We start from the raw sequence: 23,903 nt of genomic DNA, 5'->3' as shown, positions 1-23,903 counted from the left end.
ATTTTGTTCTTCATTGTTAATTTTAATTAAAAGTTATACTAACTTTTGAAAAATAGTTTGGTGTGGTGGAAATTATGCCACAAATGATGTCATTTTTGAAAAAAAAACATAGAAATAATTGTCACACAAAAATTCAAATAAATACAAAATATTGAAATTGTTTGTATATTTCACTCTTTGGTAAGATTATCAGTTTTAAAAATTTATTTTCATAATTTAATAATAAAAGTCTCTGTTTGGGACAAGGCTAAAACTAAATTTAAACAAAAAAGGCATTTGAAAAGTACCAACAACAAATGATGTTGAAGGCTTGGTTAAAAGTTTTAATGTGTTTTTTAAATCTGTTAGTTTAATAAAAAAAAAATCAAATTAATTTTTTTTTTTAAAAAAATCAACCCCTAGGATATGAAAGTGGCAAATAAATAAATAAAACACCATTAAAGACTTATTTAAAAACAATGTTTATGATCTGTGCACAGATCTATGTTGAGCGATTTCACCTCCGTAGTTAACCTTTTTTTATTTGTTTAACAGATTCTGCTAAGCCGTTAACAGTTTAATGTGTAAAAACATTCTAAGGCAGATTACAGTGTACCTTTGCTCTATAAGCTTTAATCACAGCTGTAACTCACCTCTCTCTGTTTATTGTGTAGCCTGTGAGCTAAGCTTGTCTGAAAGCCTTTAGCACCGTTTTTCCAGGCAAACCATGAATGCCTAAAAAACCTAAACCTAGTTTGAGGGTTGCCACGGCAACAGAGCTGCACTTTGGAATGCCTGAAGAACACTCTGAACACTTCAGCTGAGCAAAACATATTATTCTGTCACCAATGCTATGATCTTCTGTAATAATAAAGCACAAACGCTTTTCATTGAAATGGAACAGTCATCCACTTTCCCTGTCGCAAAATAACACTTCCCATTGAAACGGAGAGTACAAAATTAGATCTTAAAATAGTTCTAAGCAGATAAACTTCTAGTTGTCAACAATGCTACAGCATCATGGCAACAAAATTTAGGAAGTGATTTATAAATCATGTTAGCATGCGTTTTGTTTAGGTCTTGAGACTATACTTTTGAAACAGTGAGTATTTTAAAGGTGTTCTCGGTCATTTTTGTGTTTTTGTCATGTTGAACTTACATTGACATCTAGGGATGTGGATGCAGAGTTACTGATGCCATCATAGCCATGATTAATTTAATCCATGAGTCCAAGTCCAAAAACAAGGTAGTTACTGAAATAAAACTAGTAGTATTCAGCTGGTCATGTGATCCAAACATGGCTGCCTCCATGAGGGACCCTCTCCATGTAGATTTAACAGTTTTCATAAGGTTACTGATATGACTGGATTCTTTTCTCATGCGAGTGCTCTTGATTTTATACATGTTTCAAAATTACAATTAATTTCTTTGAGAAAAACATTCATGAGAGTAAAAATAAATAACTGAGTGCACCTTTAACTTTTGCAGATTGGCACCATTCACTTCTATAGTAAGTTAAGCATGCGTCACTGGATCTCAGATTTTTCCTTATTTTTATTTTTAAGAAAAGGAGGGACGAGTCGAAATTAATCAATTGTGGCAATAAATCAACATGGTCACAAATGCTATCGATTGATCTTAACTTGTAATGAACTGGGAATATTCAATTAAGTTCATATTTAAATGCCTGAGAACTCCATTAGTTCAGCTATGAAGGATATCCAAAAAGAACTTGTCTTGAACACAAAAAAAACATCATCAGGATTAACAATTTGCTTTTAAAATGAGCACAACAGAGCACCAAGAATGTTTAGTAACCCTGTTGCAATGCTTTTAAAAAAACACTTGAGCACAATTCTAATAAAAAAAGCTTTATTCATTTTTAAATAGGCCAACAAACTGTAAAAATACATAGTGAGGTCAATAAAATGACAAATCAGCCAAATCTCCTTGTGTGCACCTCAGCCTCTTGGCATTCGGTTTTAAACAGTCCTCAAACCAAGATCATAAAGATGGATGACTTGCAGGTGTGAAGAATATTTTGGTGGTGGGATATTCTTTTTCCGATTTGTTTATCCTAAAAGCCTGTTAGTATGAGTTCAAATTCAAATTCCAAAGTGAGAAAGACGCAAGCCTTCACCAGCCTCCAGCGAAAAGAAAAGTTGCGACTAGGACATGACAATGCAGGATGTGTCATTATTTTACTGAGCAATAATGCAAAAGAAACCACATAAAAATCATTCAAAAAACCTTCAAGTCTTCGTACATCCCAGATGAAAAAATGAACACTTTAGATGACAAAGAATAAACATACATACTCTATTATTATAAAAACAACAGTTTAAATAAGATTAATTTGAGGACAAAACGGGAATATCAGCATTGCTAATAAAAAATTTAATAAAATCAGCTCAACAGAAAAGAAAAACTTCCCCTCACCAACCCACCCTAATAACTCCGATTAAATCCATTTTCTGGTAACGTCCTATATGAACTAATAAATACATAATTTCAATAATTTAAAGGTAAAAATTGTAAGTTAAATAATGTGTGGCATTTCAAGCACATTGGAGAATTTAGAATTCAGAATTATTAATCACTATAAGAAATGCACAGTGACATATTATGATTCAATAAGTCATGAGCAATCACGTTATAATCTAGCTGCATTAAGGATGCACGCTCGAGGGACGAGCATCCCCGCGCCGTGTGTAGTTTCAATCTCTCCCCCTTAGATTGGGACATATAATTCCCTCATACTTTGCGATCTACATCACCTGAAGCTGTTTGAAAAGTTTAGAGTGCATCTGGACTGTGATTTGTGTAATTCTTCCTCTCCTCAGTCATGCACAAACTGCAGTGCTGCTCTCGCGCGTCGTCATAACAGCTTAATGTGATCTCATGTTACTTTAAATGAGATCAAACGACTATTCGACTAATGAAAATTTATCAACTATTTTTTATTGTCGACGTTGTCGGTAATGTCGACTAATCGTTTCAGGCCTAATGGTGACTATGTCTGTCAATTTGCACAAAAGAAAATAAAAGGTGTACAGGTTTGAAACTATATGAGGATAAGTAAATGGTGACAGTTTTATTTTTGTGTGAACTGTGCCTTAAATTCATTCACACTTATTCTTATTATTTTTAAAGAGATTTTCACAGAGCTGTATGAAAGCAAAACGTAAAAAAAGAAAAAAGATTGGAGAGAAACTGAAGGCCATAAGGACACGGGGCAAACAACATAAAGCTTGTAAAACAAAAACAAATCTAAATATCATCATTTTGGTCCATTAGTGGGGAAAAAAACGGCCATCTGAGTGAATGTAAATGCGGGGGTGCATACCTAAACGTTTCATCCTTCAAAATAATGCTGATTGAGATGACAATTGGAATTTCGTCATGATTCCTCATTTCCTGAGTCATCCTCGTCATAGCAACAGTCCTCATCATCCTCATCCTCATCTTCCAAGTCTTCATCGTCATAGTAATCATCATATAACAGATCGGACCCCTCATCTGGTGCGGGGGCACGTGTGCGAATGCAGTACTCAGCCAGGGTGGTGGGAACTTTAACGCCATCTCGTTCTGACTCTGCTTTAGTGGCCAGGACCTGCTTCCTGAAACACAAACAAACATAAGTTACGTTGAGCTACATTCTTCCATAAGCTGATTTGCATGATATTAATGGGATATTCTGTCTTATTTTCAACGTGACATTTCATTCATTCATACGCAGTTGAAGTCAGAAGTTTACATACACTTGGGTAGAAGTCATTAAATCTAATTTAACCACTCCACAGATTTCATATTAGCACACTATAGTTTTGGCACGTCGTTTAGGACAATCTACTTTGTGCGTGACATGAGTAAGTTTTCCAACAATTTTTTTAAAGACAGATAGTTTCACTTTTAATTGACTATATCACAATTCCAGTGGGTCAGAAGTTTATATACACCAAGTTAACTGTGCCTTTAAGCAGATTGGGAAATTCCAGAAAATATGTCAAGCCTTTAGGCCAGGGGTTTACAAAGAGTGGGGCCGCTATAGCATGTCGGGGAGGCACGGAGAGTGGTAACATCTTTTATTAAATAATTAATACACACACACACACACACACACACACACACACACACACACACACACACACACACACACACACACACACACACACACACACACACACACACACACACACACACACACACACACACACACACACACACACACACACACTTTCCATAAACATAATGGTTTTTATACTGTACAAACTTTATATTCTATCCCCTAAACCTAACCCTCACAGAAAACTTTCTGCATTTTTACATTTTCAAAAAACACAATTTATTATGATTTATAAGCTGTTTTCCTCATGGGGACCGACAAAATGTCCCCACAAGGTCAAAAATTTCGGGTTTTACTATCCTTATGGGGACATTTGGTTCCCACAAAGTGATAAATACACGCTCACACACACACAAACACACACAAACAATGTATTGAGTTTAACTATTATATTAAAAAAAATTATCTAAACAGTTTTGAAAATAATAGGCAAAAACAAAACAAAAAATTATGAAGAATCTTTGTGAAGATTCTCTGATATTTGTCAAGCCCACCAATAAAGCAGACGTGACGTAGCACTCAAAAGGCGACGATACGATGAGCAGTTTTTAAGTTTAGGATTTACATGGACAGAATCAGTTGATGCACCTTGACCTTTATGTGTCATTTGTCAGGAGATTTTAGCTAATGACAGGATGCGACCTGCTAAACTCCGCTGACAACTTGACACAAAGCATGCTGAGGTAGCGGAAAAACCTCCTGAGTGGCAAGGCAGCGGCTTCTAAGCTTGATTCTATTCCACTCTCTGACAACACAGTGGGTCGGCGCATCTTTGACATGGCACAGGATGTGAAGGAACAAGTGTCAGACAGCATCAGGCACAGCCCATTTTTTGTATTCCAGATTGACGAATATACTGATGTGGCCAGTTGTTAACATACGTGAAGTATGTTTTTTTTTTGCTAGGTTTTTGTTGCATTTTTTCCCTCCACCATTGTAAAAAATATACAAATATATATATATATATATATATATATATATATATATATATATATATATATATATATATATATATATATATATATATATATATATATATATATATGTGTTGGGGGTGCCATTGTGTACGTTGTGTCTCAAGGGAGGCCCACAGACTTTGACCTTGAAAACCCCTGCTTTAGGCAATTAGCCAATCAGCTTCTGATTGTCTTAAAATTACTGTAAGACAACTTTACAGCTCAAATAAAACAACTTTCAAATTGATACTTTTATGTGAGTATGAAAATTCAATACAACATCAGTATCGTGTGTACCGTTACTTTAGGATCAATCCGCCAGTCCCTAGCTCTCGCTACACCAGATACACTGCTGTTACATTTATATAGCGCTTTTCTGACACTACTCTATTTACATAGACACTTTGTGTCTCAAGGGAGGCCCTTGGTCTTTGACCTTGAAAACCCCTGCTTTAGGCAATTAGCCAATCAGCTTCTGATGGTCTTAAAATTACTGTAAGACAACTTTACAGCTCAAATAAAACACTTTAAGAGAATTCATTTTTTTTTTTCTTTTTCTTTTCTTAAACAAAAATTCAAGCTTCACATTTCTGCTTTAAAACCATACAGAACACTTTTCCTCATACACTTCACTTGTCAGTAAATTGTGGTAAACACTTGTCTCATTCGTTTTTATAAACATAATCGACAGCATGCCACATAGCCCAGAGTATTCTTTTTAAGCTTCTTTTTCATTGTTAAAAATCTACCATGATAACATTTCTATGCAAACTTGTCAATAATATAAGCCATCATTTCCCTTTCTATTGCATCCAGATTTCTCTGTCTCTGGCAGTGGGACATATGGACATTTTAATTCATATTAATTCTTTATACGAGTTGCAGCCCTAGGGTTTTCGCAAGCCCAGGCAGAGAAAAACAACTCATGTCCTGAAGGGGAAAACCATGAAATCTGATGATGTAAGTGTTCAAATTTTCCAAACTCAGATGGGTGAAAACAAAGGTACATTGCCAAGAGGAGATAACCAGATGTTTTTATGGCTCGTTAAACCACAGGAAGGCACCGTTGACCCTGAAAATAAATCAAAAGTCTGTTTATTGTTCCATTACATGCCCTATGATTGTGCCATCAAAATGTAACATTAGGCTCCAAAACACTTGTTCCAAGGCTTATTAACCTTTAAGGGGCCATACACTACACTTTAGTAGTAAATTATGTTAAGTTCTTACACCGAAACACACTATTATTTATTTTTTTAAGACAATTTTGTCACCCTTTCTCTTGTCCTCAGAATTAAACAGGTTGTTTTTGCTACTGACCCTTAAAGACTTCTATATGTAAATGATTTTGCTATAATTAGGGACTTTAAGCAGCAGCTGTTGTCAGGACATCTACGGCATTAGAGTTTGGCATCTGGGGGGGTCCCCAGTTTCCTGCTCCATTGTTCATTCTACCATTTCTTGGCTTTGACAGTTGATCAGTTTACTTCCAGTCACCGTAGCTGTCCCCTTTGCAAGTCCCTTTTGGCTAACCTCTACACATTTAATAATAGTAACAACACTCCAACCATGTTCATTCTTGCAAAGTCAACCATCAGTATGTTTACATGTAGGGCTGTCACTAACAATAATTTTTGTAATTGAGTAATCTAATGATTATTCTGACAATTAATAAAACATTTCATTCAGATTGCATGGTGTTGTCGAGGTGAAGTCCTGTTTATAGGGATGGGACGATATGGTTATCTCACGATACGGTTCGACGTCTGGTATGACGTTTACGATTCAATATTATCTCGATTCGATATGATAACACTTAAATGACAAAGTATGGCAGAACTGTAATTTTTTTAAATGCTTACGCAAAATGCACATTACAATTTCTCATCAAAATAACGTTTTAATACAATATATAAATGCTATAAAATAGTGGTCTACTTTTCAGGCTACTTTCAGTACTTTCTACTTTTCAGATGCAGAACAAGCAATAGAACTGACCAGAGCCCTGTCCAAATTTTTTTTTAATAAGTATGTTTTGATTATTATAATCACATATTACATTTTTAAAAATGTAAAAATTCTACATTCCATCAATTATTATTATTTCTTTCTTTATTGGGGGGTTTTCTCCCCTTTTCTCCCCAATTTGGCATGCCCAATTCCCAATGCGCTCCAAGTCCTTGTGGTGGCGTCGTGACTTGCCTCAATACAGATGGCGGAGAACGAATCTCATTTGCCTAGGCGTCTGAGATAGTCAATCTGCGCATCTTATCATGTGGCTTGTTGAGCATGTTACCGCAGAGACCTAGAGCATGTGGAGGCTTCACACTTTTCTCCGCAGCATCCATGCACAACTCACCACATGCCCCACAGAGACCGAGAACCACATTATAGCAACCATGAGGAAGTTAACCCAAAGTGACTCTACCCACCCTAGCAACCAAGCCAATTGGTTGCATAGGAAGCCTGACTGGAGTCACTCAACACACCCTGGATTCGAACTTGTGACTCCAGGTGTGGTAGTCAGTGTCTTAACTTGCGGAGCTACCAGGCCCAATTAAGATTATTTCTTTAAATTGTATTTATAATAATGATACGAGCTGTCAATGTTTGAAATATTGTGAACAATTTAATTCAAGTAATAACATTAAGTTTACATTAATTTGTATAACTATTGCGCTATTATGGTACTGTCACTTTAAGAATTTAATGCGCATCTCAGACTCGCACAGGTGTTGCGGATCATTCATTAAGGAGAGAGAAGTCTTGGTTTTTTAGCACAAACATTTGCAGTTAAAATTTATAATTTATTTTAACTTTTTTATCTGACTGTAAATAACAGAAAGGATATTTAAATACACATTATTCAAAGAAAGTAGAGTGCGGGATCCATCTTTGATGGACACATATTACATGAAGGAAATAATCCATTTAATATCAAGTATTTCTCAACAAAACAGGCGATTTTCCACATATTCCAGTACTTAAAAGTGGTGGCGGTGTAGTGGGCTAAAGCACATAACTGGTAATCAGAAGGTTGCTGGATCGATCCCCACAGCCACCATTGTGTCCTTGAGCAAGGCACTTAACTCAAGGTTGCTCCGGGGGATTGTCCCTGTATGTCACTTTGGATAAAAGCATCTGCCAAATGCATAAATGCAACTGTACTTCAAGTACCCTGTGTGAACTGTAAAAAGTGTAGAATAAAGTGCAGTAGGGGTAAAATCAAGCAATAGAGAGATTATGATGTTTGACAGGTCATTTCATATACAAATCACATGGACAGAAAACAATGGTTCAAATTTCAAAATATCAAGTTCAAAGTAGTGGTTCATAATTTTTTTGGTTCACAATATATTGAACTTCTATATATATCGTCCCATCCATACCGGTTTGTCTAATATGCGTACATTAGCCTTAGTTTTGATGTGTTCAACGATTTAATAATCGTATATTCTTTTCATAAATGTAAGATCTACTTTTTACACTAACTATTTCAGCATGATCCAACCATTTCAGTTTAGAACTAAAATATGGGAAAACAAACCATTTTATCTTTTCGGAAACAATGACTGCCAACCAATCTTGTTAATTAAGGATGAGTTATATTCATTGTTAATGGTTTGTGGGGATAATTTTAACTATCACTTACATTTAACACGAAATACAATCAGCTATTTACAGTTTTCGCATCATTGAAATGGTAGAGGTTTTCACTCTTGCGTTGAGCTGCAGCAGTTTCATGCATTCTTGCGCTTGTGCTTCACACTGTCCAGATCACAAAAATGTATAGCTTGACAGGTACTGTGTAAAATGCCCTTAAGCCCCTGGACATTTAGTTCCTTTACTCAGTTCCTGAGTAAACACTTAATTTCACATGCGAAGACTATCTGTCAGTCTCTCAGTTAAGCCCGTTTCATATAGTGTCAGCAGTGTGGCTTTAACAGCAAGCTCACGTTGAGCTTTGTCTGACAGCAAACATAACTGCGGCTTTATTCAGTAAATAAAAGTTATTTGGAATCCCACATTGAGTTTCACCAATAATAATCTAGAAAATATTTATTGTAATTTGGGCATTGTGGTTTTTGCGTAGTCAATCTACAGTCTTTATCTGTCTGTCCAAGTTTACATGACAAAGCATAAACAAATATTTGAATGAAGGACGTCAACTGAGGAAAAGCCATTAAAAGATGTTGCACAGCACTTCTGTCTTTCAGAGCAAGTATGCTTTTGCATGAGGAGCATTAAAGTCTGATACTCTTCCATTATATGACCTCTTTAAAAGAGTATACCAATACATTATATAATAATTATTTCTTACCTAATGATCTCTGCATATTCCCTGTCTTTTCCTTTGCTGTCTCTCCATTTGCGGTACATGACAGAGGCATCAACATTAGCTGGAGAAAATGTGTTGGGTTCATTCAGGAGAGAGATGACACTCAACAGGATAGTCCTGAAACACACATACACACAAATTGTTATAATGCAATTACCACCATTAAGTTGGTTTTCCCAGAGCTGTTTTTTTGTTCCATTTTACTAAAGATTTCAAGAAATTGAATGCAAGAGGATCAGTGCTTCTATTGTTTTACAGACACACCAGCAAGACTCACTGCTACACTCACATGTGCACTGGGGATGCACAAAATATCAGTGACAGTAAGCATGTAATGGCCATAATAGGTGATATTTTATAAGTTAGATTGGTCTGATTAGGCTAAATTTGGATAGAGATTGGGACTTTTTTCCCCAATCTACAATGTATTTTCTATGCCGGGTAAGTAAACCTTTCATGACAGATTTCACTTCAAGCATGTGATTTAATTTAAAGTGGCAGATACCAAACAGAAACATTGATTCTCAGATGTAAAATTAAATTCATGATCTTTTCAGGTATGGGCCAAAATGTCTTTCCATGCTTCCCTGCTCACAAATGCTCATTGTTTCAAATGTGTTTAATGCACAAAAAAAAACTGTTAGATCACCAAAAACAACAACAACAACAACAACAACAGCTCAGCAAGTATATTTTGTAGGTGTTGACACTGTAAATCATGCAACATTTAGTCTTGGGTTAATTTATGCTCATCTCTGCGTGTACAGCAACATGTGTTCTTCAACAACAGAAATGATTAACATGCACTTCCTGGAAGACACGAGCTCTGCACCTGAAGCCTCAAAGCCCAGTGAAACAGTACACCAGACTAACAGGATCACAGGGGAGGAAAAAAAACATATCTCCAATGAGATGCTTTCCATGAAAGCAAGCAAACAGAAACCCTTCAACACAGAACCAGCCTGGTTACTCTACCATTAAACAGACCACCATAATTCTATTAGGGGGAAATAAAATCACTCTTTGTGACAGCTACTGATGAAAATGTAGTCTATTGATCCCTAGGGGAAATACATGTACACACTGCACATGATTAACACATGGACAAAGTTGGATTTTCTCTAAACAACTATGTTTTTGTGTGTGCATACTATAGTCATGGCCAAAAGTATCGGCAGTGACATAATTTTTGTGTTTTGCAAAGTTTGCTACTTCAGTATTTGTAATAATTTTTTCACATGTTTCTATGGTATACTGGAAAACAATGATAAGCGTTTCATGAGTTTTAAAGGCTTTTATTGGCAAAAACATTCAATATATGCAAAGAGTCAATTATTACAGTGTTGACTCTTGTTCTTCATAACCTCTGCAATTTGCTCTGGCATGCTATAAATCAGCTTCTGGGCCAAATCCTGACTGATGGCGATCCATTATTGCCTTATTAGTGCTCGGAGTTGATCACAATTTGAGGGTTTCTGTTTTGAGGATTGACCACAGGTTCTCAATGGGATTAAGATCCGGGGAGTTGCCTGGCCACGGATACAAAATTTCGATGTAATGATCTCCGAGCCACTTCATTATTACTCTTGCCTTGTGACACAGTGCTCCATCATGCTGGAAAATGCACGGATCATCACCAAATTGCTCCTGGATCATTGGGAGAAGTTGCTCTTGCAGGACGTTTTGATATCGTTCTTTATTCATGGCAGTGTTTTTGGGCAGAATTGTGAGAGGGCCCACTCCCTTGGATGAAAAGGACAGACCCCACAATGATTGGAAGCTCTTCTTCCCTCCTTTTATAGCAATCAGTCTGCTCTTATAATCCAATCAGAATGATACAGTGATTTCACCTGACTAGTACTCATTCACACTTTCCTAGGTGCTGCTGATATGATTAGTGAAATGATGTTAGCTGGTCATTTTGTGCCAGGGCCAAAAAACAGTGACATTTTGGTTTTTTTGAGGCCAATGAAGCTTTTTGCAATTATTTAAAATGCATCTGATCACTCTGCACAATAATCTAGAAACATTGTGAATCAACACCACAACAACTGTAGCAGAAAACTTTGCGAAACACAACATTTATGTCACTGCCAATACTTTTGGCAACAACTGTATTGTACAACTAGTTTAAGCCAAGGCTATACTTTGTTTTTCTGTGTGCAATTATGTCTCGCAAATGGTCGAGTACTCAAGCCTTTCAAAGTATACTTTTTTGACCCCAAGCCCATTCAGACATGTTCAACACATGTGCACCCTGACTGCTATGTGGTACTCTTTAGAGGTCGACCGATATTTTGCATTTTGCTGATACCGCTAAGGTGGTAGAAAAGGCAGATAACAGATCAGTTTTAAAATAAATTTAATTAAGTTTTTCCTTAATGTGTTTCCTTAATTTTAATGCAATAAAATCCCAGATGCAGTTTATTGTGCAACCAAAATCCCAATAATAACCAGGAAAAAAAATACAGTGGGACTGTGTTAACTATAAACAAGCCTGAAATACACCGGGGACTCTTATTTTTAAATGTCTATGCTTCCAGCTCCCACATAACACATAAGGAAAACAAAACATGCTCACTTCTACAATTTATTATAATAGAAACACTATAAAATTAACATGGAAATCTAGGCTATTAAATACTGTATGAGCAGTATTTCATTAACAGTAGATCATCATTCATCAATTGTAGATCTGTAATCAATTGTCATAATTTTCAGGTATATGTAGATATGTCATTTTTTTACCCTGCTGATGAAAATGGCTATTTTCAATGATGTGCCAACTGCTTAAGCTATCTTATATTCTGTGTGCATCAAGTTTAAACCAATAAAGTTTTTTAAACTGTTTTCTGAAGGTTTCACTCCAAAAGTGAAATTAGTCATTCCGCACATCCCTAATGCATGTATTCACCAAATTAAGCTTTTTCTAGGTTTTTAAAACTGCACTATGTACAATTTTTTGGTTAAACACAAATAGTACATTAACAATCAGTGTTCAAAACAATGTCCTTATCAAACCCCAATTAATTTCGGTAAGCCTATAAAAATAATTTGTATTTTGAGTTGTCGGGTCGGATTTGGCACGAAATTTCGGACTTATGTCTTTTCTCTTTACGTCATGACTTCATGTCCGTAAGCACAGGAAAGAAGTGCCGGCTGAGGATGCTGTTCGGTTCAGTCAGTCACAATCACACAGTTCAGGATGCATTGCTGTAGTCTGGATTGATGGTTATCTGTTATCCGTTTGGTTGTTTACCTGCTACAATGCTTGGAATAGGATACAGTATGTTGTCTGGTAGGGGTAATGCTTTTATGAATCGAACTTTGCTCGTGTGTTTACCGATCGCGATCCGTTGTCAGGGGAAGTTACTGTGCATGTTTACTAATATGTGTGACTTCTGACACTGACATATTCTGAAACTGAATATTGTACATATTTTCAGGTCACAGTTTCACTTGTTTTATCAACTGCTGTGTTCACTTTTTAATTTTTCTGTTTTAGTCAGTTTTAGTCTTTTGACAAAAATAGTTATTCAATTTAATTAGTTTTACAAAAATGACAATTTTAAGGTGCGTACACACTGCAAGCGACATCGCGCGCGACAGCGACTCAATACCATTCATTTTCAATGCGAGCACAGCGACTTCCGGCGACACGAGCTGTCGCGACCGTTGGCGCTAGATGTGGGCGTGTCCAGCGACGCGACAAAGTTGAGAAAAGTTCAACTTTGGAGCGACTAACGGAAGCGACAGCCAATAGGAGAGACGACGGGAGAGCTCACGTGATCATTTCTCTCTCTCTCTCTCTCTCTCTCTCAGCTCCTGCAGTAACGGAAAGATGGATGAAAGGCTAATTCTTGCTGTTAGAAATTTTCCAGTGCTCTATGTCTCTTTCCACGTACAAGGACATTTTTAAGAAAAATACTGCGTGGAAAGGTGTATCTGAGATCGCGGGGATTTTATGGACCGAGACAGACCGGCGTTTGCATTTTCGCCGCAGATAAACAGCCGCTCTGGCAAACAGCACGCCTTGTTTCTCATTCATCTTTGATATAAAGCATTTTATGTACTGATTCCATTTATATTTAGTCTTTTCCCTCCAAAATGTTTGTTTTTAGTGGCAAGAAAAGAGATTCGCTGTCAACAGCAAAAACCAGTAGTGGGAACACCCACTAGCGACTTCACCGCCAGCCACTGGCGACCTGCAGCGATAAAGTCGCTGGCAGTGTGTACGCACCTTTAGTTAACGAAAATAATGTATTTTTCTTAATGACGTGCAAAATGGACAACAACAAAAAAGTGTCAAACTGTAACAGACCAAACTTTAATCAAATATTTAGAAAACAATTTAAACATTTTCTAATGTAAACATGCATCAAACATACAGTATATATGTACATAGGCCTACTGTCCTTGTTGTGAAAAACCTGAGCTCCTAAAATAATAACAAATAGACTGAAGTATTAGCTACTTTTTAGAAGTTAGCCTACAGTACTCTGAATTCTTCATGCTTAAGAGACTTATTAATTTTCAGTTCACATGTTCATTCATTCATTAATTTCATTGTGCAGATGCAAGTTGTTCCATAAATGTTGTGAATATATTGATGAATCATGTATAAACAGGATGCGTCTGAATGAGGCATTTACCCCGTTTTAAAGCTGTTAATTATGCCGGTGTTAGCAAGTTCAATGCACGCAGCTCAAGCCAAGAAATGCCCAACACACTGGATTAACTGAATCCATATTTTATATCTTCTATTTACAGATTATCGAGATGTTTCTTCTTCTGTTTATATCTTGCATTATTAATATCAACTTACAATTAACGTCATATTTTCGTCAACAGTATGCTTTAATAAAATCATTTCATCTTCATGATGCGCCTTTTTCGTCTCGTCTTCGTTATCGTTGACAAACTCAAAAAACCTTCAACAAATGTTTTCATCATTGATTTCGTTGACAAGATTAATAATGTCTTAAACTGAACTCAAATCAGTAGAATCAAGAGTTTCACCTCATAAATTGATAATTATAATAAAATACAAACATTAATAGTCGATAAAACACTTGAATAATCATATTAAAATATACTTGTAACTGGTGGAGATTCAGGAGTCCCTTGTTCTCTAAGAAAAAGTGCTTTGAGTGTAGTGTCAGAAAAGTGTACAATTAATTAATTAATTCAAAATATGTAATAGTGTTGCTTAACTTCATCAAAACAAGTAATATTTAATTTTTAAATGTTTAATCATATATCATAATTATATCAACATGACAACAGCGCATTATAAATCCGACTGTGAATTTCTTCCAGTCATGATCAAAAGGTGGTGTCCAGATAACCTCAAATCATGAGATTCATCCGCCAGAGCACTAGTGTCAAAACACAATGGACATAACGTATTCTTACGCAAATTGCTTGCAATTTTACATTTCAACCACAGATGTCACAAGAGAGCACAAAGTTAAGCAGTGCAGCTTTAAATATTTACAAGTCATGAAGTTGTATGCAAATACCAGGGAATAAGATGCATGTAGAATCCTTTAGCGCTAGCCAAAGAGAAACACAAAGGCAGAAAAAAACGATTCGCAATTACTGCCGTTGATTTTTACAGATAACCAATAGTTCCAAAAAGCAACAATTGGCACCGATTAATCCATAAAGCACATATATCAGTCAACCTCTAATACTGTTTTGTATTGTCAACAGCAGGCACATATGCATTCGAAGCTCATAGACACAGACTGTCCGTGTCAAGGAAAACTCTATTGCAAACTTCAATCTAATTGGCTGGCTTTGCACAATTTCCAGGAGTTTGAGTGCATGGATTTTATCACTCATGTTTACAAGGAACCAGGATGACAAACACATCTACTCAAATCTAGACAACAAAATTACTGACAAAAATGTTTGTTGATGAAAGTTTTTTTACAGAAGCAATAACCAAAACTGTATTATTGTATTCAAAGCATACAGTCGACGAAAATATGATGAGAAAAAAATTCTAATTTATAAAGCACTTTAAAACTACACTGAAGACTAAAGTGCTGAACATTATATATATATATATATAAAAAAAAAAGAAAAATTCATTTAGAAGAAACATTTCAAAATCGATTAATTTAGTCCGGTATGTATGGTTATTCCCCACTTTGTGTTTCTTTGAACACAAAGAAATGAACACCGGCAAAATTAACTGCTTTACAAAAAGGTTAATAACCTTCCTCAAAATAAGCTTAAAAGTGGACAAGATTTATGCTGCTGGGTTCTGTGAGATTACTCCATACCTGACATTCTGTGTTGGGTTCCACCTCTCTGAGGGCAGTTCTCCGCTCTGTGGATCATCTACTGGAGGATGCAAAATGGAGATACACACGTCCCCATTCTGTGAAAGCACACAAAAAATTAATCAATAATAGTATCAAGCATTTTCCTGCAAAACAGTTCTCTCGTTGAACCATGTTTCCCACACGGGATCACTGAGTACTGAGTCAGAGAGAGAGACGTGTGAAAGTGAGATAAGGAGAAAAAAGTCAGTCAACACTGAAGGACGGCCTAGACAGAATGCATAAAAACATGCCTGGACAGTGGAAACACTTCTGCACGTGCTGCATTTATATCCAATACAGAGGAAAACAAACTGGCACATAGTTCACCTTCCACATGTCACATATATATACAGTTGAAGTCAGAAGTTTACATGCACCTTAACCAAATACATCTAAACTCAGTGTTTCACAATTCCTGACATTTAATCGTAGAAAACATTCACTGTCTTAGGTCAGTTAGGATCACTATTTTAAGAATGTGACATAGAATAATAATAGTAGATTTAATGATATATTTCAGCATTTATTTCTTTCATCACATTCCAAGTGGGTCAGAAGTTTACATACACTTTGTTAGTATTTGGTAGCATTGCCTTTAAATTGTTTAACTTGGGTCAAATGTTTTGGGTAGAGAAGCTTCTCACAATAAGTTACAAATTTTGGCCCATTCCTCCAGACAGAACTGGTGTAACTGAGTTAGGTTTATAGGCTTCCTTGTTCGCACACGCCTTTTCAGTTCTGCCCACAAAGTTCCGATTGGATTGAGGTCAGGGCTTTGTGATGGCCACTCCAATGCTTTGACTTTGTTGTCCTTAAGCCATTTTGCCACAACTTTGGAGGTATGCTTGGGGTCATTGGCCCTTTGAAAGACTTGGTGACAAAGCATTAACTTCCTGGCTGATGTCTTGAGATGTTGCTTCAAAATATCCACATAATTGTGATATAGTCAATTAAAAGTGAAACAATCTGTCTGTAAACAACTGTTGGAAATACTACTTGTGTCATGCACAAAGTAGATGTCTTAAACTACTTGCCAAAACTATAGTTTGCTAATATGAAATCTATGGAATGGTTAAAAAGTTAGTTTTAATAACTTCAACCCAAGTGTATGTAAACTTTGGACTTCAACTGTACATGCATATTTACAGTATATACACATTAAGAAATCAGAGTAATGGAAATTTTAAAGACATTTTTCATAACTGAAACAGTTACCCTCAACCTAACAGCCATTATAATAACATATTTTATGATAGCATCCAACTACAGTGTAATAACACCAATCATGTTAACTTTTAACCAACTATTTTTGTCCAAATTGCCCCCCGTTACAATTACTCCGGGATTCCACTGGTCTGATTTGTGGAGCTGTTTTTCACATCACTAATCGTTTATAATTATAAACCCTAATATGACCTAATATTTTCCTGGCCACAAACAGGTCTGAACTGCAGTTTGGTGAACCACACCTGTTTGTGCTTGCTAATAAGCGTTAGAGTTTTACATAATTTTTAAGTATTTAAATAATGTGGTGCTTTTTATTTATTAAACTGTTCATAGGTGACAGACAAGACAGGAAAGTTCTGTTTTTGTTGGGTACATTTGCATAGAGCTTAAGAGAACAGGAAATGAGGAAGTCCAGCACAACAGAAAAGCCACATTTTTCAGTACAGTGAGACTGCATGAAATAATCCTTTTACCTCATAGATGTTGGGGTGCCACATCTTGGTGAGGAATCTGAAAGTGGGAGGGGAATAGGGGTAATCGATTGGGAACTTAATGCGAGTCTGCAAACGAAAAAAAAACAAACAGATCAGGACAACTCGAAAATGAGGTATCAACTCAATCAGTTCCTGACATTTTCTGTATTTTGTATATTGGGCTGAGTAGGGCTGGGCAGTGTTTTAAAGGTGCACTCGGTAATTTTTCCCCCATTAAAAAAGTTTACTCTTAAAAAAAATGTTTTAAACATATGTATAAACTCATGACCATGATTGAGATGAGGACACATAGTCATAATCAGTAACCTTATAAAAGCTGTTTTAATATACATGGGGCAGGGGTGCCCTCATGGTGGAAGCCATTTTAGAATGACATTTCCAGCTAAATACTACTTGCTTAATCTCAGTAACCATCTTGTTTGTTGGACACTTTCACTCTTGGATTAAATTAAACTTGGCTGATTGTGAAAAGTGAATTTTGACAATGGCATCTGTAACTGAAAATGATTGATTTTGAATGAAGCTGCATCCACACCAATAGGTGTCACTGTAAGTCCAAGATGACACAAACAAAAAGTTACTAAGTGCACCTTTAAATAAATCACAACTTATTTGCAATTATTTTGCTAGCCATTTAAAATTACACAACATCTTTAATATCCCTTTGATTTTAATTAGCTTTTAATGTCCTGCATGTCATCAATTCACAGCCACATACTGTAAATTAAAACTTTGAACATTGAATAGTCATATAGTTGACCTATCCACCAAACCAGCCAAACTCTCTACGTTCACGTCTATTAACATCACAGTGCTGTCAACCACAACACAAAGAGATTTCTTATATAAAGCAGCTTGGGAGGATTCGGTCTCCAGGATGAGCCCAAGACAGCTGCTCTTAACAGGATTGGAGACGCATCACATTGCAGGAGAACAGTGCAGATGGAGAAGAATCTGAGTGAAAATGCACAAACAGTCCAGAAACCAGAAAGTGGGACCAATAATCTTTTGGCGTGAAAACAATTAGGCTAAACTGCCGTTATGCAAGAGATGTGCCCTCCATCTCAATTCAATAAAGGTCCAATTCAAATCTCATGGCAAATATTAATTAACTGTCCTTGAAAAATTATGCTATTGTAGGGGGGAGACATACTGACAGTGAATTCATATTGGGAATTTCTGCATTAAAAGGACTAGTTCACCCTAAAATGAAAATTCTGTTATCATTTATTATGGCTGCATTAGGTGTTTATATGATGCGCGAAATCGCTGTAATGGCCAAATATCTGCCTGTGTCAATAGGTTTATTCTTATGCCGTTTATGACCATACACCGTCTATTGCACTGACGTGACCACACACGTTGTTGGCTTATTAAGCATAATCAGTGTAATAACACGCATGTAAACATGCTTATTACTCAATTACATTGAATAGGAAATTGAGGTATGATGTTGCAGGAGTTTTATTCAAATGATTGCACTCCCTTTCACAATTGCGATGAGTTTGATTGACGTGGAAGTGCACACTCTCTCAGTGAAGAGACTCGCTTGTTGTAAAGACAAACAATTTTGTAAAATGGAAATATGCACCTGATTTTTAATTCATAACATGTATGCATTATAAAAAGTAATGTAAGCCGTATAATATAAGTTATGTGCTGGAGAGAGACAACTCTTAAGCACATCAAACAGTACAAGCACTGTCAATGCACCTGACACACCAACCGCTTAAGCTGTAAGCATATTATGATCTTCTTTTTAGTGACTCGCCTCAAAGGCAAAGTACGAATCTCAGTTGCCTCCACATCTGAGACTGTCAAGCTGCGCATCGTATCACGTGGCTCAATGAGCGGGTTACCACAGAGAAATAGCGCATGTGGAGGCCCACTGCGGCATCTACGCACAACTCACCATGTGCCCCACCGAGAATGAACCACATTATGGCAACCACGAGGAGGTTACCCCGTGTGACTCGACCCTCCCTAGCAACCATGCCAATTTGGTTGCTTAGGAGACCTGACATGAGTCACTAAGCATGCCCTGGGATTCAAACTAGCGACCTCCAGGGGTGGTAGCCAGTGTCTTTTACTACTGAGCTACCCAGGCCCCCATTTGACCTTGAATAATCTAACAGAATCTCTTACAAATTACATTTTACAGCATGTATTCTGTAATCTTTAGTGGAATAAATGTCAAAAGTAACCCTCCCAGTCCTGCATATACATGGGTTTTTCTTCAACTTGGCACTTTTAGTACTGTAGACTTCAAGAAAGTAAAGTCTTGTAAAAAAAAATTCACACCAAATAGTTTTATTTGTCTACTAACAAAGTTCAACAGTGCATGTACACGCATAACACTTCCATTTCCACAGAATTCTGTGGTGGAAATGACATTTAATACATTGCGGAATTTACATTTTTCACATTTTCGAAATAAAATGGCCTTTGTCTTGCTAAAGCCATTTTCATAGCTAACATTTTATGTATTCAAAACACACACAAATAATTTTTTCAAACTGTTTGCATAATTTGGCAAAATTACAGCTTGATTGGAAATATAAAAATAAATAAAAAATACACCGCAACAAAAATATTCTGCTCACAAGTGAGATTTGCCTTGATTTTTCTTAGTTTTTATTTTTTGGCTTCTTAACTTTTAAGCATGCTCATCACTGACAACTTGTTGACTTGGTTTACAATTATATAAAAATTAAATAAAAAAAATTTACAATTTAAAAATGAATGTGGTGGAAATGGCACAACTGTGGTGCTGTCATAATTTTTTGAAAATTTTATAGAAATAATTTTCACACCATAAATATTAAAATGGTTGTATTTTATTTCACTCCGATTAGATTTTCATTGAAAATCTATACGTAACACACAGTACAACAAATAAATACCTAAGGCCTTGTACAAGTTTCCAAGTCAGTTTTAATGTGACATTCATATATATATATATATATATATATATATATATATTTAAACGTGTTAGTTTAAGAAAAAATCAACTCCTGGCACATGAACGTGTCTGAAGTTGAAGAAAGACCATGAGAATAGCGTCTGAAGACTGGTATAGCACAAGCCTTATGGACTCTCATATCTCTTTTGTCATATTTGAAGCTTGACAGCATCCGTCCCCAATTTACCAACTTCTCCTTTTGTGTTCCAAGGAAGAAAGTCAATCTGGTTTGGATCTACCAAACTATCTCTTCAAAGAAAGTTAGGTAGCAAAATATTCATCATAACGTTACACAGTGGCACGGCTGGTTTCAGGTTCTTGGCTGATTAACAGATCTTGAAAAAGTGCCAACCGCATTCTCAGAGCCGTTTAACATTTCAATTCCCCTGAACAGGCAAATCGTGTGAATAATTTCCTCCTCCAAACAAAGAGAACCAAGTCACTGTAATGCAAATACACACACACACCACTGGTTTATCCTGAAACAGGGGCGAGAGTTCAGCTCTGACATTATTTGGGTCTCTCAACACGAGCTCACATCCTGACACACCAGTGCACAGTGACCCCACTGTATCTACCAAACTCAATGTGTGTGTGTGTGTGTGTGTGTGTGTGTGTGTGTGTGAGAGAGAGAGCTCTCCCTGTAAACAAAGGCAAAAGTAATTGATCTACTTTAAAATCTCTACACAACAGTAAGTGTATGCTCTTCCTTTATTATCTGGAGAGGAACTAACATAAATCTGAATAATTCAATCAATTGTCTGACTTTATTAAGGTCATTATAAACATTTGGACTGGTTTGAAGTCTAGTCTTCAGGAACAGGTTTATCTGCTCTTGTGGAATGGGACATGACTTCCTTACAATGGCCCTTTGTTGTCATTACACTAGACTAATAATTATTCATAATAACAATTTGTGGTGCAAGTCACCAAAGTACAAAAACACCATACAGGTCAAACGTGGTGTCTGTCAACAACTGATGTGCTGATATGTGTCCTCTAATAAGGGCATATGCTCATGATTATTGGTATTTCTTTAGTGAAACCAGTATTGACAGAAGTGCACTACATGCAAAATGGGAAATATCCCAAACAGTTATAACGACATCTATAGGCCAACAGTGAGTAAATATGAATCACTCATGAGAAAAGCTTACATCAAGAGATTAAAGATTCAAATTAAAAGGTCTATTAAGACTATTGGCTTTAGATAGACTGATCATAGATGTGTGTGTGTGTGTGTGTGTGTGTGTGTGTAGAATCACGTAAATTGCTTCACCCTCCATTAACCAACATCACAATGAGGAACAAAGAAACCAAAAAAAAAGAACAAAGACACCTCAAAAATAATCCTATCAACCTCGGATGACAAAACAATGTATAACATGATTAAATGAGGCTACATAAGATGTACGTTACGAAAACACTGACACGTAGTGTAAAGAGATGCGCTTATCTAATGTTGGTCCCAGATCTAAATATAGACCATCAGCCACCTGTCCCTAAAAAGAATACACATTTACCATCTGTACCCCCTTACCTTGAAATACCCTCCTTCATAGTGAGTGTTTGGGGGTCCAAATATCGCTACTTCCCAGTTGTAGAGATCAGCTTCATCCACTAAAGTGATCTTGAAGCCTTCCACTGGTTCCTCCTGTAGACTCTTCATCTCCAACATTAAAGCTTTCTGAGAACTGGCAACCTGAGCACTGCTCTGATGGGCCATTTCTGTTTTATTCCTACCCGAATACACTCCACAAAAGTGGGGTTTGTTGTTAAACGAGACCGAAAAGTTGACAAATGTGACGAGGCGACAAAAGCTGGCTCCTTTTCTTTGTTTGGAGATGCTAGCTTAGCAAGGAAATTAAAAATATGTAATAATAAAAAAAATAGACTGTTTACGTTTAATTAAATGTGTTTTCAGCTATTAAGCATTATATGTGCATTTTCGTCGCCAATGCAGGTAAAATTATTTTTTGTTGTTTACTAGTGGAGTCTTGTATGTCAGAAAAAAATCTACAAATATCGCGCTCCTGGTTTGTTGTTTTTTTGTTTTGTTTTGCTTTGCTTTTTTTTCGTAGCTGAAGGCTAGCAGTGAAAATCTTCGACTCAACAACACTAATCCTCTGTGATGTGACGTTTCCGTTAGGTTTAAGTAAATTCAGGTGGCTAAACGTTTAAAAGAAAGTCTAAGCTTGAATTTAGCAGCAAACTGATCCGCCGAGGAGCGAAAATTTGTGTGAACTAGTAAATGTGTAGGAGAGACTGGCGACTTATTGCGTCTTTCCTCGATTCCAACGGCAAGCGGTGCACCCTGGGTAATGTAGTTTTTAACACTTCAATCAGCTGACAACAGTTCAAACAGTTCAGTTGATTGACTAAAACTAACCCTAATGATTAGCCTAACTAACTATAATTAATCTAACTATGATTAATAAAAGTATAGGACACGTACATCACCCAGACCTCTACACTATAAATATTTAGAGTATACTGTATTAATAGAATCAATTTCATAACAAAAAAGTCAATCAAATTGAATGAAGTCATCTACAATAAAATAAAGTAAAATAAATATTTTAAGTTTAAGTAGTTTAATTTTGTCTAACATTACACAATTCAACTGGATGGAATTTTGTTATGAAATTGAAATGCGTAAATCTTAATAATAGGCTAACATATTTTTTTGAGTGTATTTGATGTGTGTTTACATTTGGAAGGGGTATTTTGGTAGTTTGCTCATCTATAATATGTCTTAGGTGTTTAGATATTTATAAGATGTTTAGCAGATGTCAGTTAGAATGCAACGCTTTCCAGAGACATCTGAGATGTACATGTGCTATCTGTCACAATAAATAACATGGTTGTATGGCAGCGAAGCATCAGTATAGAGTACTGGTGTCTTTGATGAAGATAAGCGAATAATCATTTTTTGTTTAATTGTTTGTTTGTGTATTCTTTAGGGGCAATACTTGATTATTTTTCTTTTTTGATTTGTCTTTATACTTTATTTTTAGATGAAATGGGTAAAACTAGAGATTGTTTTGCATTATAAGCTAATTCTAAATCTGTATTTGTGATTGTGTTCATAATCCCTCTCTCTCTTCGCACACTGCCGTAAGTAGGCAAGACTATGAATGAAGCATTCTTCTTCATAAAACATTCCGCTAGATTATCAGTGACCTTTAACTCTCCTCAGATAAAATGTTTTCTTGTATAATTAATTAGATAGAATATATGCATTTGCTATTAAATAGCTTATCAGACGACTAATTTGACGTAGACATGAACTGAGTGTTCAGGAATGTCTTAATAACAGTCTGTTTATATTAACTGTCTCTTTATTATTAACTGTTATCATGAACTGTTACAGAATCAGTCAAAATGATTGCCTGTTTTCTAAAGTAAAGAGTAAGATAGACACCTTGTCACTGGCCTTCCTGATAGCTTGTGTTTATAATTTTACAGTGCATAAGAACACATTG

General features: G+C 36.1%; 1 protein-coding gene across 1 annotated transcript; it reads right to left on the bottom strand.

Annotated features, from left to right (window-relative positions):
- Nucleotides 1-1,834: 1,834 nt before the first annotated feature.
- LOC127645245 (ubiquitin-conjugating enzyme E2 R2-like) lies at nt 1,835-22,708 on the bottom strand. The gene is made up of 5 exons (XM_052128801.1): nt 21,959-22,708; nt 17,436-17,522; nt 15,694-15,791; nt 9,383-9,517; nt 1,835-3,599 (listed from the first exon to the last, which is right to left on the bottom strand). Exons 1-5 carry the CDS (start codon nt 22,142-22,144, stop codon nt 3,380-3,382), a joined length of 726 nt encoding a protein of 241 aa, XP_051984761.1. The 5' UTR covers nt 22,145-22,708; the 3' UTR covers nt 1,835-3,379.
- Nucleotides 22,709-23,903: the final 1,195 nt, after the last annotated feature.

Source organism: Xyrauchen texanus, chromosome 6, assembly GCF_025860055.1.
Source record: "Xyrauchen texanus isolate HMW12.3.18 chromosome 6, RBS_HiC_50CHRs, whole genome shotgun sequence".
NCBI lineage: Eukaryota > Metazoa > Chordata > Actinopteri > Cypriniformes > Catostomidae > Xyrauchen > Xyrauchen texanus.
The sequence above is the reverse complement of the archived record's forward strand: the minus strand, read 5'-3'. Positions and strand labels throughout refer to the sequence as shown.

Excerpts from the sequence above, each read along its gene's own strand:
- LOC127645245 (XM_052128801.1), bottom strand. The coding sequence starts at position 22,144 with ATGGCCCATCAGAGCAGTGCTCAGGTTGCCAGTTCTCAGAAAGCTTTA. Across the intron at positions 17,523-21,958 it reads ATGAAGGAGGGTATTTCAAG|ACTCGCATTAAGTTCCCAAT; the intron begins GTAAGGGGGTAC and ends TTTCGTTTGCAG. Across the intron at positions 3,600-9,382 it reads GAATATGCAGAGATCATTAG|GAAGCAGGTCCTGGCCACTA; the intron begins GTAAGAAATAAT and ends TTTGTGTTTCAG.